This window comes from Emydura macquarii, unplaced genomic scaffold (assembly GCF_026122565.2).
Source record: "Emydura macquarii macquarii isolate MOO-44397 ecotype Brisbane River unplaced genomic scaffold, CSIRO-AGI_Emac_v2 contig_2369, whole genome shotgun sequence".
NCBI classification, from domain to species: domain Eukaryota; kingdom Metazoa; phylum Chordata; order Testudines; family Chelidae; genus Emydura; species Emydura macquarii.
In genome coordinates, this window is record NW_027132506.1 from 353,179 (window position 1) to 369,339 (window position 16,161).

At 51.2% G+C, this 16,161-nt stretch overlaps 1 protein-coding gene across 5 annotated transcripts in view; it reads left to right on the plus strand.

Moving 5' to 3' along the window:
- TEX264 (testis expressed 264, ER-phagy receptor) overlaps positions 1-16,161 on the plus strand; it is a 101,822-nt gene that overhangs the window by 66,976 nt on the left and 18,685 nt on the right. For all 5 annotated transcript variants that reach the window (XM_067561164.1, XM_067561159.1, XM_067561162.1 and 2 more), the window contains one exon: positions 11,478-11,643. In XM_067561164.1, coding sequence (XP_067417265.1) covers positions 11,478-11,643 — 166 coding nt within the window. The remainder of the gene's footprint in view (positions 1-11,477; positions 11,644-16,161) is intronic.

Genomic DNA, 16,161 nt, shown 5'->3' on the forward strand with positions numbered 1-16,161 from the left:
AATCTGTCTATCTGCCATGTATCTGTTATCTGCCGGCCCATCTAGCCATCGTTCGTGCCTCTTGCTATTCAGACCAAACCTGATTTGCTTTCGCTCAGTGCATCGGTCCTTTTGCAGACCCGCCGAGCTGCTTTTAACCAGCCCAGTGGCCTGTGCTAGGAAGGCTCTTCCTTGGCATGGGTACGCAACCTGGCAGCACCTTCACTTCAGTTGTCTCAGCCCCCTGCTCTCTGCAGCGTGGCACTGTGATCGTGGCGTTGTCTGTTGGTGCTAGAGATTGTCCTTGACCTTGTCTCTCAGACACGAGAACTTCACTCTTATGGGGGTTGTTTTAAATTATGATTTGCTCTTTCTGCAATGCCAGGGGCACTCTTCCTCTCTCTGCTCTGTTCCTCCTCAGACCTGGATTAACACTCCCACAGCCTGTCCTCAGTTACCTGTCCTCAGACAGGTTCCTGCCCCAAAGAGCTCACACTCCCAGTAGACTTGGCTGGGAGCAGGTGGCACAAATAGGCTCACTTGGTCTTTAAGAGGGAAAACGCTGCCATGCCAAGCCATGCCGGGGCACCAGCTGTGGGGCAGCTAGCCAGCCTGCTTGCTTGTTTGCTGCCCTTTAGACCAGCTGGAGAAAGAGCCACAGAACCACAAAGCTAACTAACTAACTGGGAGTGGGGGATAGGAAAGCACAGGAGGCCGCCCCTCGCCTTCTTGCACCAGAGCACAACCAGCCCAGGGCCCTCTGAGGAGAATCACTTTCCCCCTAGGTGGGAGTGCTTCTGAGTATGCTGGAGGATTTGGGGCTAGTCTGTAAGCTCTCTTTTTTTCCTTTTGCAAATCATCCCCACTCCTCCGATGATGACAGCTACGTCTGTAGCCCGTCTGGCTCGTAAGCTGGACTGGCAGTCTTGCTTCTCTTAGCTAGGGTAGTCTGGTGGCTGAAACATGGGGCAGGGAGTCGGATGAGAAAGGATCTCTGGCTGGCTTTGCCATGGACACGCTGTGTGACACTGGGCTCCGCTGCTCTGTGCCTTCGTTCCTCCTGCTTCCCCTCACAGCCTGATGCCTGCCCCCTGCTGACATCACTGCGCTTTCCATCCTGCTAAGCTCTGTTGTGTGTGTGGCTCAGATTCACACCAGAATGAGTCATTGGCCCAAGTGCCTTGCCTCGCAAACTCTTCCCCTACCTTGTCACTCCATTCATTGATTAGCTGCACAATTAACTGATGGCCTTACTAATCTGTTGCTAAATCCGCTGCTTGTTTAACTTCCCCATTGATTTACTGCATTATTGAGCCATTGCTAATTCATTGTGCATTTACTTTTGTGCCTTCGAGCCTGCTCTACAGGTTGATCTGATAAACTGCAGCCCTCTCTCCTAACTGTTTCTCTCCCTAATCATATCATGTTCTCATTTGCCACTGATTTACTTCTCGGCCAGCTCTGACACGGTTTCCTTCCATTCGCCTCTCCCTGCCCATGATCATGATTAGCCACTGCTTCCAGCCCTGCTTGTTGCTCCTTTTCTCTGCCTTGTCTCCTGCTCTCCCATGTCTTCTGTCACCTTCATCTCCTCATCCTTTCTAACACCCCTCTACTCCTCTCATCCTGTTCTCTAGTTTCCTCCTTCCCTGACACCAGCTCTACAGCATGCGCCCATCCTGTCCCTTGATAGCCCCATTCCCATCCCCATAATTCTCTTTGCCTCCTCCCCGTCTCCTCCGTCTGTAATGTTCACGCCATCTAGTCCATCCAGGACCACTTCATGTGTCACTCCTTCCCAACTACCCTCAAGTGCCCGGCTTCTATCCACCTACCCCATTGTTATCTGTGCCCTTGGTTATGTAAATGTTGCCTTCTATATGTTTTCTATGTGTTTCCTATTTTGCTGTATCGTTTCTACCAACTGCATCTCAGGACGTGAGCTGAGGCTCACGAAAGCTTATGCCTGCTGAAATTAAATTTGTTAGTCTTTAAAGTGCTACAGAACTCACGTTGTTTTTGCTGTATACAGACTAACACGGCTACCCCTCTGGAACTCCTTCCCAGCTGTTGCTCTCAAGGAAGCCTGGATCCCCTTTTGGGAACTGCCTCACAGCTCCTGTATCTTGCATTGACCTGTCAGTGTCTCATACTTCTTGCTCTGAATCTTCCCCAGAGAGCTTTAGTGAGGGCACGGGGTATCCCCTGTCGTTTCCGGGCCCTTCTTCCACTGCCTTCTCACTCATTCTTCTCCTCAAGATACACTCAGTCAGACTGTGTTCTCCTCTCCCCTTCCTTGTAGCTGTTATCCACCGTCCCTCCTGATTCCTTCCTCTCTGCCTTCCTCTCTCAGCTTGGTATTTGGCTCTCCTCTGCTGCCGCCTCTCTTTGAAATGCCTGTGGCACGGTTACATAGATTCATAGATCCTCAGGCCAGAAGGAACCATTGTGATCATTTAGCCTGACCTCCTGTATAGCACAGGCCAGAGAAGGTCCCCAGAATAATCCCTAGAGCAGATCATTTTGAAACACATCCAATCTTGATTTAAACATGGTCAGTGATGGAGACTCTATCAGGACCCTGGGTAAATTGTTCCGAGGGTTAATTACTCTCACCATTAAGAAGAAGTGTGCTACCCCTTTGAGGAACGGTCTAGAACTTAGTGCCAAAACAGGGTGCAAACAAGGAGCGCCCTGTCCTACTTTGGGGTTGGGTGTCTCCATATAAACAGGAAAAGGAAGCTGAGCAAGAGAGAGAAGGCACCAGAAGCCACGTTGGCTGCTACAGATTGTGGCCCACCTCAGCTCCAGGTCACTAGCCTGTCTTTGTTTTCTGGCTATAAGTTTGGTTACTCTGACTCAAGACTCTGAGGTCAGGGCCTTACAAACTGTGTTCTGATGCTCCTTCCCCAACCTGATGCCTAAGGGAAAGGGAGAAAGCCAGGCTGTCTCCTAGGACGGTAAGAGAACTAGGAACTCTGTTGGCTGGGTTTCGTTTGGAGGCCTTAAAGAGGACAGGTTTCTTTGTTAGTTTTTGGCCTCCCCGCTCTGGGATACTGTACAGTCCCCAATGCTTATCCTTGGTGACATAAAATTCCATGCTGATGTCTTACTTGTCTCTGCCTGCTCACCCTCACCTCTTCATTTGCCTTCAGAACTGGGTCAAATCTCCCAAGCACCGAAACAGCCACTCAGGCAACCTTGTCTTCACCATACCCTATTCCTTCTCCAGTCTTTCCGTGCCCTAGTTTCTTCTCCCTGGTCACCATCGCATCTCCTCCAGCATTGCCCACCTGTTCCCTTCTTTGCTTTCCTGCACCTCCAATCCAGCAGTGACTGTAACTTCTCTACCACTCACTTTCCTCCTCCCCTCTCTTTTCTATGCCAGTGAATCACTCCACTCTCTCCTTGACCTTCTACTTCTTTTCCCTTCTCTCCCATCTTAAAGTCTGTACCACTGATCTCAGCCCTCACTTCTTCGTATGCCACAGAAGTATTCTCTCCTCTTCTACTTCTGCTGACAGGCAATACCGTTCTGCCCTCGATGGATTCCAAACCTACAATCCACATTGCTTATTTGCAACCTTTTGACTCCCTCCTGAAATCCTCTCCCTCGGCACAAGATCTCACCAGCTTCTTCACAGAGAAGATTAAGGAGCTGTGCTGTGATCTCTCTTCTTTTTCCCATCTCCTCTGCAGTAACTGACGCTGAAGTTTTCCCATCAGTAAAGTGGGGACAATGATACTTCCTCATCCCATAGCAGAGTTGGGGGTCTTTGCCCACTTGGTCTCCTTGAAGAACCCAGAAGTTCAGGAGTCAAACACAATGGAGATGACCCAAGCAGAGGGAACGGAATGGAAGCAGCCAGATTCTCAGATTCCTCCCTCCGTCTCCTGGCCATTTAAACCTTCATACTGACACCAAAGATGACCTCTTTTAACCTGGCCAATCAGATGATTAAAGGACAGGTGGTTAATTGAACTCTGCCTTATGGCTCACACAGAGTTGGAGGGAAGTTTTCTCCTCAATTGTATTGGCTCCCTAGTAGCAAAAGAGGAGACTCCCAATCTCTGATTTCTCTAGAGTTTCTTCCCACTATGGGAATGTTTAGAGGGTATGTTCTGGAACTCCGGGAGAATACATTCAATCTGCTGACTGTTTTGAAGGAGGCTGTGGCATCCCACGAATACCAGTGAATAGAAAGTACATTTTATATCTGTACGTGTTGTTCTGGGGGAGTGTGAAAATTCCCAAGAAAGTGAAGCCAACGGACTGCATCCAATACCCCCCTTCCAAAGCCATCCGCCCTGTGTCCTATTCACATGTCATGTCTTCTGACTCTCTTTAACATGAATTTCATATCACTGGCAGGTGCTGGGTGGACACCCTGGAGACTGATGGTTTCCATTTATCTATAGAACAGGGATAGCAGCCTGTTAGCGACATGTGTCACATGCCTAACATCGGACATGCGCTATGTACATGAAAGGAAAGGCCTTTCTTGGGATTGGATTCACACTTCGCAGCGTGGCTTATCACTACATTAATTCACCTGCACTCTTTAAGTGCTAGCAGTACAAACAATGATGCCCGTTGCTACAACTCTTCTATCTCCAGAACAAACCACGCCGCTGCCCTGCTGTCTTGGGGTCTGAATGAGGTCTGATCCTGGAGGAGGAGCAGATGGGTAAAATTAAACCCAGGGAAGAAAGAACGGATGGTGTTGGGTAGAGAGAAGCACTTTAGAACTAGCCAGCACCGTACTGTCACACTGAACAGAGGGCAATTGTCCCACTAGTGTCAAAACAATTTACAGGTTTCCTGGCCTCCTTCCAGATTCTAGATGGCCAAATAGCAGCAGAAGCAAAAAACGACCCTCTCCTACCTCAGACTGGCCTGGAGACTTCATCCCACCCTGTCCGGCACAAGCTGGTTAAAGTGACCCGTGAGTTGGCTCCACAGGATGTCGAAGTTAGTTCAGAGTCCTAGGTTTGGCCTTCAGAACTCTGACTAGGTTGGGTGTGAGCTGTGCCAGAGACTGCTTCTCCTTCTTGACCACAAGCTCCTGAGAGACCTGCGATCATCAAAGGCAATGCAATTCACTGGTGAGGGGAAGGCTGGTGGGATCTGGAGGCAGAGATGTGGCTGTTCAACTGCGTTCCCCGAGAGATGAGGATGACCATAGACCTGTCTGCCTGCAGGACCACAGGCAAGAGTCACCTCTGTTTCATAGCCTGCCAATAAATATTACTGTGGTGACATTCATTACTACGTAAAAATACAGGAAATCCTCTACTCTGCCTTTCTTTACAAGTGGGGAGAGAATATGCAGAAGAGAAGCTAAATTCTAGCCAGTCGGGCCCTATCCTCTTCTCAATGTGTGATGGGCACAGTATAAGTACCAGGACGGGTAGTGTCAAATCAGGGGGGCTTTGGATGTGTTGGGGGGCAGATCATGAGCCTGAGTGTAAACTCTCCACTGCAGATGCCCTGGGAACATCTCCTTGTTGAGATCCCTGTTAGTTGTTTTAGGGACCACTCCAGATGCTGGGGTGCCAGTTGGCTATGTCTCCTGCAGGCTGTAAATCTTTGAAAAATCATTCCCTGGGCTTTGTTGCAATAACTTAAAATAACTTATTGAGCTTCTGTTTCCTGATGTGCTGGTAGCAGCTGAGTTAAAGGCCCAAGGGGCACAACAGCAGGGAAGGTTCTTGTTTGGTTTGTCATTTAAAAAACCAAGAGATATGAGAGTCGTCTCTGGTCTGCCTTTAAAAACAACTCCAACCCTTTTTATTTAAAACAGTTCTCCATCTGTGTTTGATATCGTTCACCTTCCTTCAAGTGGGAACTGTAGATGCTTCAAATGGATTGCAAGGTTGTCCACGTTCCCTCTAGCCTCTCAAAGGGACCCGTTTCCTTGTCAGAAATGTGATTTCTTTACAGCAGTACACGCCACTGAATCACAACAGAGACTGCCTGCTCCGCGTGTGGTAACATTATGCTAGAGGGACTGGTTTCGTCCCTCCTGCAACAGACAAACAAGAGCTTGGACCAAGAAATTGATTTCCTCCATATGACACTGACCTCTAGGCAATTGGTCTAGCTCTTGCTGTGTGTTCAAATGAGAGCTGAATCTAAACACTGATTCTAAATATCCCAGAAGTTTGGTGATCTTGTGAAGGACTTGTATTGTTATAATGGACTGAGCCAAAGCCTGGATCTGAGTTCCCGTAAACTCTGGGATGTCGGAAATCCAAGCGCAAGTATTGCAGTTTGAACCCAGCTGTGCTCTTAGCTCCCAAGGAAACCAATACCTGCTTGAACACATCCAAGGTAGAATTTGGGTGTTTATTATTGTAAATAAAAATACTTAGCCTTTTAGAGTCTCGAAGAGTTGTAGTGACCTTAATATGTCCTCACGCCTCCTCTGTGAGGTGGGTAGCATTATCTCCATTTTACTGATGGGGAAACTGAGGCACCGAAAGCGTAAGGCCAACATTTCCAGAAGGGGCCATTGATTTTTGGATGCCTCCATTTTTGGGAGGCCCAACCTGAAATATTGGGGCTGAGCACCCGGAGAAGCCACTGACTTTGGCTGGAGTCTTGGGTGCGCCATGCTTCCACAGATCAGGCCTGCGGTGTCTCAAGCCAGTTCTGAAGAAGTCCGTAACTGCTCCATGCCTCAGTTGTTGGGTTGTTTTTTTTGTAGAATTGGAATGACACCTGTCTCTCAAGGTGTCAGGATTAATTGGATCCAACCCAAAGACTTGAATAATTGAATGGCCTTTATTTGACCTCTGATGGGAGTGCTTGTTTGGAAACTTTCAGTGGACAGCGACTAAAAATACACGGGTTGTGAAGGTTGGCGTCAGAAGGCAGTGCCAATGGAGGGTGCTGCCCGGTGATCGCCTTTGTGCTTTGCCGGATAATTGCGCTCGCAGGAAAGAGAGACATGGCTCAGGGATCAGGAAGAAGCCTTGGGATTTCTTTAGCCCCCTCGATTCTCTCCCTCCAGCGTACAGCAAGCAGCCAGCTCTTGGGGCTGTTTTTAGCACAGCTTTGACGCAGTGTCTGAACGGCAGCTTCCTTGGAGCATCCTGGTAGAGTGTTGAGCTTTAACCAGCTGTTAAGTGAGAGGTGTCTGGAGCGGGTTGCTGCTGCTGTGTGTGAAAGGGGGGAAAGGAGCAGACAGCAGTTATCAGCCGTGGCACTGGGGCTTGTGATGTTTGCTGTGTTGTGCCGTCTGGGACGGGGTGGGATTTCACTATCGCTTACTCAGGCACCGAGAGCAGTTAATCAGCTCTTGGTTTGGAGAATCAGATTGAGGCCGATTTCACTGCCGAGCTAATAAATCACACCCGACTCACTCCCGTTTCCTTCTGTGTCGTTGCAGTCCACTTCCTCCCACCTGCACAGAGGAAGCGCATCCCCAGTGCAGTCGGCTGGGTCGTGAACCAGCTGGCACAATGGGCTCCCCCGTGCAAATCTTCTCACCTGGGTTTGCTCACAGCGGCCGTGGAGTTTGGGCTCTTAGTTCTTACATCCTGTTTGTGCACGTCATGAGCCATCACGGGCTGTTACTACCCAGGGGACAATACTGGAGGGGACAGGAGTGAGGGGCATGGAGAGCTCTGCACTTGAGCAGCAGGGGCTGCTGCGGTCAGGATTGAGGACGCAACTGTGTGGGTTCCCAGGACTGCAGTTGCAGGGGGTGCTCCAGGTCAAGCCAGATGCAGCAGCAGAGCAGTGGGAGGAGAAGCTCCCATAGCACCAGCCAAGGATGTCTAAAGCCCTTTAATCCCATTGCTCACTCGTAGGGGGAGAGCAAAAATGTCCCCCCTTTCCTCTAGACAGGCAAAGCTAAGATTCAGTGCCTATCCCAATTCCGCTGGACGGTATGGGAGGATGTGGGGGGAATCTCCAGCCCTGAGACATAGTGGGGACGTGCTCCAGGCCAGTTTCCTGAGCAGCAGCATGTCTGCATGTGTCGGGGAGGGGGGGGTGATGTGTCTGTGGCAGAGACGTGGCCTGTGTGTTCTGGCTGTGGCTGGGGACTGGTCCTGTTGACGTGGGGCAGGATTAGGACCCTTGCATTAGAGAGGCAAAAACCCATTCCCTTGCGCTTTGTGCAGGGGCTTCACACACACTCTCACTTCAGTGCGGGTCACCTAGGAATGGTGGTTTTAAAAAGGTTGCCCTGCTGTTGCTGTTGAACCCCAGTTACCTGGCGTTTCGCTAGCCTGGCTCAGCTGCCTGGTCCGTGGCTGGAGAGCCCTGCGCTGTATTCCCTTGTTTCACTTTTAGACCGAGAAGGCTAAAGAACCACACGGGTCTGGCCCCCCTCAGCGTGAACCCTCAGGGCTTTGAACATCAGTGTTTGTTCATGACGCGGTGCCAGGGTCAGGTCGCCCAGAACTGCCCTTCCCAGGAGGTGTGGGCTTTTGGGCCAGGCCGAGGTTTTCAACAGCTGTTGGGGCCATTCTCCTCTCTGTCTGGTGTGCTGCTCGGTGCGCTGCTCCCGGCCGCTTAAACACAGCTGTTACATTTGTGCTGGTGACAGTCGCAGGATTAACAGAGCAGCAGAAGCAGGGATGGACTTGTGTACAGAGCAAGGACCTCGGGAGATGTGAGTTCAGTTCCTTGCTCTGCCACATGCTCCCTGCGGGACCCTGGGCAAGTCACTTAACCTCCCTGTGCCTCGCTTCCCCATAAGTACAATGGGAGTTAATACCTCCGTGCCACGGAAGGGGAGGATAAAGTGCAGCCATGGCTGTGGGGCACTCCGATGCAATCATGATGAGGCCCATGTATGTATGTAGATTGCCAACGGGGACAGTGACAGTGCAAGCTTCCCCAGCCAGGGTGTCCCACCCCTGCTGTAGAGGGACTCTCTCAAGGAGTTTATTCTCCATGATCCATTTGCTTAGGTGAAAGGCTTGTTGAGGCAGCTAATGATGGTGGAAATCTGTCTTCTAGGAACTAGACTGAGATCCCCCAAACTCGCTGCACATAGTGGTGACAGCTGTCAATCACGACGGTCCAGCATGGATACGAGCTAGTGACCTAGGAGTCTCTGCATCCCAGTCCCCTGCTCATCCCTTGATCTCCTGTTGCTCTTTAAAGTCCCCTTTCCAGCACGTTCCCCTTTCCTGCTGTTCTGTTTGTGCAGCCCTGTGTCCCTGTGTCCTTTGTCCCTTCTGCTTCCCAGGCCCTGCAGCTACAGAGCAGGGAATCATGCTGCGGCGAGCCCAGCGAGTTGGCAGAAGCTTTCTCAGCACAGGGCTATTTGGGGCTGTTGGTTTGAGCCTGTGCGGCGCATCCCAAAATAAAGTTCCCAATTACTCTGAAGGAAAAAAAACAACCCGCCTGCCATCTCCTCCCCCAGACCGTAGCGTTGCCATCAACGATCGGCCCCCTCTGCCAGGCAAAACCAGAGGAGACGTCAAGCAGCGCAGCTGCTGGGCGGGCGAGGTGTGGGTGTTACTCAGCGCGCCCAGCTGTTCTTTCTGTGCAGGGTCCGTCCCCCCAAGTCCCCTGAGCCCTGCTGGTGTGATCCAGTGTGAGTCTCCTCTGGTCCGCACCCTCCCCCCGCCCCCACTCCTGCCCTGCTCGCACCTGTGGGTTCAGAGAGGCTTCCTCTTCCAGCAGCTGGCGCAGAGCGGGGTCAGCCAATGGGGTCGCTGAAAGCCTACAATGGGCTAGCGAGGAGGCAGGGCTGGGGGACTGTAGCCAAGGGCGAGGGGGAGTGGATGGGGTGGGAAAGTTGTCTGAAATCCCATGAATTAGCCTCAAATTCTGCTTCCCTCGCACTTCCGAAGGGAGCTGCTTTATCTGAGTGATGAGAACCACCCCGAGCAGCGTGCGCCGAGGGCTCTCTCAGCTTTCGGGCTCCACAGGTCCCCAGTCGCAATAGCTGCTGGGCCTCTGCGGGATCCCCCTTGCTCAGGGCAGGGTTACTAAGTGCCCCAGTAACAGACAGACAGAGGGACACCTGCTTCCCCGGGCCCTGCCAGTGAAACACGGAGACGCTGGCCCTGGTTCCTCCTTGGGGCAAATCCATTGAACGTGCTGGGGTTCACACCGGGATTTCATTTGACCCGTCTGTAATCCGGTGGAGAGAGAGCTGGCACAAGTTTCAGCTTGTCCTGCTGAAGAAGGTTTGATTTGTTTTAGCTCCCCTTCCTCCCAAAGATTGCTTTAACCCTTTGGGTGCTGGCTGTCGCAAAGAGTTTCCATTTCCTTGACTTCATGGTGGGACAGGCTATGCAGGTTAAAGCCCTAGGGTTTACCTGGATCTGCTAACATGCCCTAAAACCACTGCTGTCTTGTTTTCACTAGGATTGTGACGTGCGTTAGGTAACATGGTCTGGCTTAACATGGGTTACAAATACACCTGTTTTCCTGGTGACGACACAGGCTGTATGTATAGGACAGGTGTAATCCTGGGAGCAGGGTAAGTGGGGTGGGTTTCATTGACACTGGCTGCAGCTCATCCGGTGCTGAGCTGTGTTGGTGTAGGATGGCAGGGTGTGGTGTACCATAACCCAGTGCACTGGCAGGACCAGTGAAAGCCTCCTCAGGAAATCCCAGCTAACGTCATTTGGGGATTGCCTGAGAGATACAGACTTGAAAGATCTGCAGTGCAACCCATGGGAATCCAGCATTCTCCATAAATGTAGCGTCTTCCATTGGAGCACACTGGGTCGGTGAAAGATGGCCTGGCCCTTTACTGGCCGCTCCCGGCTGGTTACCCTCGGAGGAATCAGCCTGTCCTGAAACACTCATACTAAAAGCTGGGATTGTGTCTGTGATCTAACCGGAAATGATGGGGTGTTATATTTGCAGGGCTGCAGGGCCACGGCTCTGTGTCGGTGCAGAGAAGGACGCAGCCCCATTCCACCCAAGGAGAACACAGGGAGGACACTATAAGATCAACAGGCTGCTCTGACCCTTGCGGCCTCCCCATGGGTTAGGAGCAGAGATCCTTAGCCTCTTTTTGTTACCGTGGCCTGCCTGTGCAGCCACTCACTGAAATCCCCCTCAGGTGATTCCCACCAGCTTTTTGCCCTGCTCTCGTGGTGTGGGAGAGGAGAGATTGTAGAAATCGGCACCATGGTTTGTGCGGTAACTCCTGGAGTCTCATCCTGTGATGTGATGAGCATCCTTGATCCCTTTTGACTATCTTCTCTCTTCTCAAAGCTGTTTTGTCCATGGTATTTCTTAGCCGCCTCTTGTGATGTGCCAAGTTGAAGGGTATCAGCACATTTCGGTATCTCCCAGGTTCAGGCCTCGCTGGTGTCTCCGGAGGACGTGGTCAGATACGCTTTGGCCTAAGACTGCGGCTTAGCAGTGGAGCCACAGCTCCCTTGAGCGTTACAAGCCACTGGCTGGGAACTGCTGTTCAAGAGAATCGTGTTGAGCATGGCCCTGTGCTGTCTGTGGTGCTTGCAGAGCGATGGGATACATGTCTAAGGTGTACCTGTGTTCTCTCTTTCAGGAGAGGAAGCTGTGCGCCCATCCCAGGCTGGAGATCTACAAAGGAGACCACATCTATTTTGTGTGCCCTCTGGCACGCCAAGGGGACTTCTATGTGCCTGAAATGAAAGAGCTGGAGCGGCAGAGCAGAGCGGCAGAGGCAGACGACGCACAGACGGACACCACAGGTACCTGTGGAGCACATGCATGCGTCTCTTGCTTTCCCGTTCCTCCTTCCCTGGGGTGACTGGACGCAGGGGTCCCCCACCCTCTCTGAGGCAGTGATGCTGTGTGAACCAGCAGACACTGTGGAGGAGAGGCTGGTGATTTTACCACGCCATTCACTGAGCAGCTGGGATTGAAGCACCTAGTTTCTTTAAAGGAACAACATCGATTAAGTTCCAGCAGGGCCCAGAGCCTGTAACACAATTGCACTTTACTTCAAACAAGTTACCTCCTATCACTTAGACTGAAATAAGTGTTGATCTTGTCACCCACTTGACCCCTGGGGTATACGCCACATCTTGCATAGTACACGGCCATACTCATTATGTCAATTACACAGTAAGCTAGTCCCAGTTTGAACTATTGTGGTTCTACTGCCCCACTTACAGTAGCATTCTTTGGATACTGCAACTTTGACTTGTAGTCACTTTTTCTCACCAGGTGGCTCTTTCTTGAGCTCTTGTGCATCTGTCGTGTTTGGAATTGTGAATAATTTAAATAACAACTTTCCATAGCCAGTGCAGGAATTGTCCAGGGGCACCTGCGTAAAGAGATCTGCTGAAGTCTCTGTGTATCGAGAAAGGAAGTGATTATAATGTCTGTGTAGCTGCCAGGACAGCAGTGTCCTGTTCTGCTGTCATGGCACTACTGCTGTTATAACTCTGAATGGGAGTTGCTCACCTCACGTGCTCACACTTACGTTGAACCAAAATGTATGTGACTCTCTATAAGCCACATGTATTTTACATATTGGACATACATTAGATTATATACTGTCTTGTGAAATACTGTGAAAGCAGCCCCTTTCATAGAATCATAGAATATTAGAGTTGGAAGGGACCTCAGGAGGTCATCTAGTCCAACCCCCTGCTCAAAGCAGGACTAACCTCAGCTATATCATCCCAGCCAGGGCTTTGTCAAGCCTCAGCTTAAAAACCTCTAAGGATTTCAGGTCACATATACTGTTGTAATATACATTTAAAAATGTGACATGCTTTGTTATGTGTATTCCATATGTATGTCTTTTTCACTTATAATTTTTTTGCACTTCTTTAATTTTGCATTTCTTTCATTCTTAATCACACGAGCCATAAACACAAAAGGGGAAGCTGCTTTCCGAGATCTTTGTTAATTCAGCAACACAAGTTTCAGGACAGGTTCTTGCACTGAACTCTCACCTCTTCCCCCTTCCGTGTGGCATTATAATGGGCTCTTCTGTGATCTGACACATGTAAATGTCACATGCTGTTTGGACTAGTGTATTTTGTTGCGCTGGGCTGGCACGCTTTCCTATAACTTTAGGTGCACATGGATAACGTTTGACAGTTCAGATTTTTATAAACAGACAGCAGCACATTTTTGTGTGCACATTTGTTTGCTGTGGTTTTGTGTGTTCGTTTTTGTCCATATAGTTTCAAAAATGGGGGGGCCCTATTAACTTGGTGAGTTCACGTGGAGGAAAAACTCTAATGCATAGACCCAAGGGGCAGAGTTAAGGTGCTCAGAGCCCTCTCTCTGAATTTTATGTGGCAGAGCTTGTGTCTATATATCTATAGAAAAATATAGAGCTCTTTATGTAGGGAGAGAGAGAATGAGAGAGGATGTTCCCTAGAGATGGTTAAAATTCTGCTTACTGGCTAATTGCGGGGCGGGGGAGGAAATCATTTTGCATTGATTTCTGCCCCCTTTTTTCTGGCCATACAGGTGTTGGAAGGAGACCACAGGGGCCCAGTTGTTACCCACAGCTTTGCTTTCCCACACTCACATGGGTAGGATCAGCCCTTGACCTATCAGGTAAAGCTCTCCGCAGAGCAGCTCACCGAAGGGATCAGCTGGCAGCCTCTTCCCCACAGGGGGCCTCTCTTATCAGGCCGGATTCTCAGCAGGTGTAAATGAGTGTGGCTGTAGTGTGTAGGCAGCGTTGGTACCTAATCTTCCTTGGCTGTGTTTTTTTCTTATATATAGAGAGGGGATGGTATCGGGTGGTAGCTGACCAGAGCATGGTCAATACTCCTCTCTTTGGGCCCAATCCTGTGAGACGCTGAGCATTGCCCGAGTGGTGGTTTGCACCTTTCACTCCCACTGAGGCAAATGGGAACTGAGGGTACTAAGAGCTGAGCAGTATTGGATCCTTTCTCCTCACCCTTCCCTTCCCGCATTTCCTTCAGCTGCAGTTCTAAGGCCAGGTCACTTTTGGATGCTGGGATTATCATGTCCAAAACAATCAGCAGATGGCAAGATTTTAACACCGCCCCCCCTCCCCTTCCAACCCTCCTCCCGGGTGTTTAAAAAACATGACGTTGAGAGCCAGATGAAATGAAATTTGCAGGTTGTCTTTGTTTAAACCTACTTTGATTTCAGAACAGCAATAATACTTAATAATACCCTGCCCTGAAACGGCACCTTTTGTCTGCGGTTCTCCTAGCTCTTTACAAACAGCAGTATTAAAAATTCCCAAGTCTGTTTGAATTAATGATTTCATTTATGAATTTCCAGCAGACGGCTCTGCCATTTCCCCACTGACTTTTGATGCGGATTGTGTCGCTCAAAACCCAGCGACCTGTAGATGTGCAGCCAGGGCTTGGTGTTTTGAAGTTGAGCGGTGATCCTGTGACCTTGGGGAAAAAAATCACAGCTTTCTGTCAATCATCTTTCCTTCCTATCGACCCGATCTCTGAGGTGCTAAGCGTCCTCCACTCGGACTGATGTCAGTGACAATGGAGGGTGCTCGGGAGTTTACTGGATTGGGGGATGATGTGTCTTTAATCTGTTGACACGCTGACAAAGATTCTGCCTTCCTCTCTGAGGACTGATGTACTCAGCTCACACACTGAATGTGCGGGGAGGAAATGGGGCTCTCAGCACCTCGATGGCTCAGCGCCATTCCTTCCCTGCTCTGCAGTCATCAAGGTCATTGGAAAGATGGAAAGAGACCGATGGCTCTCCGGGGAGCCAATGTCAGTCACAATTAGCTTTGTTTTGCATTTAATTATTTTCTAGGGCTTTGGCACCAGCTCTGGGCCCTGCGAGCCCTCGCTCCAGCCTGGCCTTCAGCGGGCCGCTCTCTGACGTGACCCTGTTGCCCCAGGAATGAACAGAAGGTCAAAGCAAACAAAAGTGCCCTCATGCTATGGGTAAAAGGAAGACCGGGATTTCTGGAGAGGCTGGGGACTGATTCTTAGTGGTCGGCTCTGCCAATGAGCTCAGCTGCCACCTGTGATACAGATACACCTGGACAATCATACCTGCTGCCTTCCTGCCATGCTAGCCAGGGTGGAAGGCGTCCCGGAGCGTCCTCCTGTCCCCACCTCTGTCAGGGGACGCACGTCGAAGATGGAAGTAATGATGACACAGCACGGCTCTGCCAACGCCCCTCAGTCCTGACCTGACCCCTCCTCCAGTGCAGGGCTCCCCACAGCCCCTGCCAACACCCCTCAATCCTGACCTGCAGCCCCCCGCTATTCTCCCCCCCGCCCCACTGCTCTACCAATGCCCTTCAATCCTGACCTGGTGTTCCAGTCCTGGTCTCCCCCCCTTGCTGTCTGCTGATGCCCCTCACTCCTGACCTGCAGCCCCCACTGCTGTGCCAGTCCTGGGCTTCCCTTAAGCAGAGCCTGGCGATAGACCCGATGGCTTGGTGGGTTGGTGGTGTGTCCAGGGAGTTAAGCTTGGAGCCAGCCGAATCGCCTCGTGTTTGAACTCCGGCCCCGGCTGTGGCGCTAAGTCACTCTGCCCCTCGGATTCACGCCTCCCTTTCTTTGCCCTTTCTCTGCCCAGAGAGCCCTGCAGCCCCTGCCCACTCAGCCCCTGTTGCCAGAGGAACCCGCTTCTTGCTCTGCCGGCGTCACGGTAGCTCTTCTTCAGAGCAGGGCTGCAGCTGCACCCCTGCTGGGGAGGGGCAGTGCAAGGCTTGGGCTGCTATTTCCAATTGCACGCGCCACCATTTCAGCCTGACAGGCTGGGCTTTGGGCACCCCTGCTGCTCCGCCTGCCCCTGCCCATCTCCCGGTGGCTTTTGTGTGGGGTGTGAAAAGCTGTGATTAGCTGCGCCTGGCCTGTTATTACTTTGATCTATTATTTAGCACGAGAGGAGATGAATATTTGATTCGGCTCAGAGCCTGACTGGGGGAGAGGGCCCGAGCACTGAAAGGAAGAATTATGGATTAGGTTCTTCTGCCACAGCAGGAGTCCAGGTGAATCCTCCCCTCTCCTCCGGGCTGGGATGTGCAGAGTTCTGCTTCACTCTTTAACCCTTGCTTGCCCAGAGCGGCACAGGCCTTTTGGACCTTCCGGCCCTTGCGCACCCCAGCGGTCGCTCGCCCCGTTCGGTTCCTTCTCTCGCAGCCAGCGAGCGCTTCTTCGAAGAGGGAGAGATTCGTGCAACGCGGACGCAAGGCGCTGGGATGTCTGTGTCCGAGGTTACAGTTAGGTAGTGGCAGAGCGGCTCCCGCCTCTCCCCTGGCAGCAGGTGGGCGTTGGTTA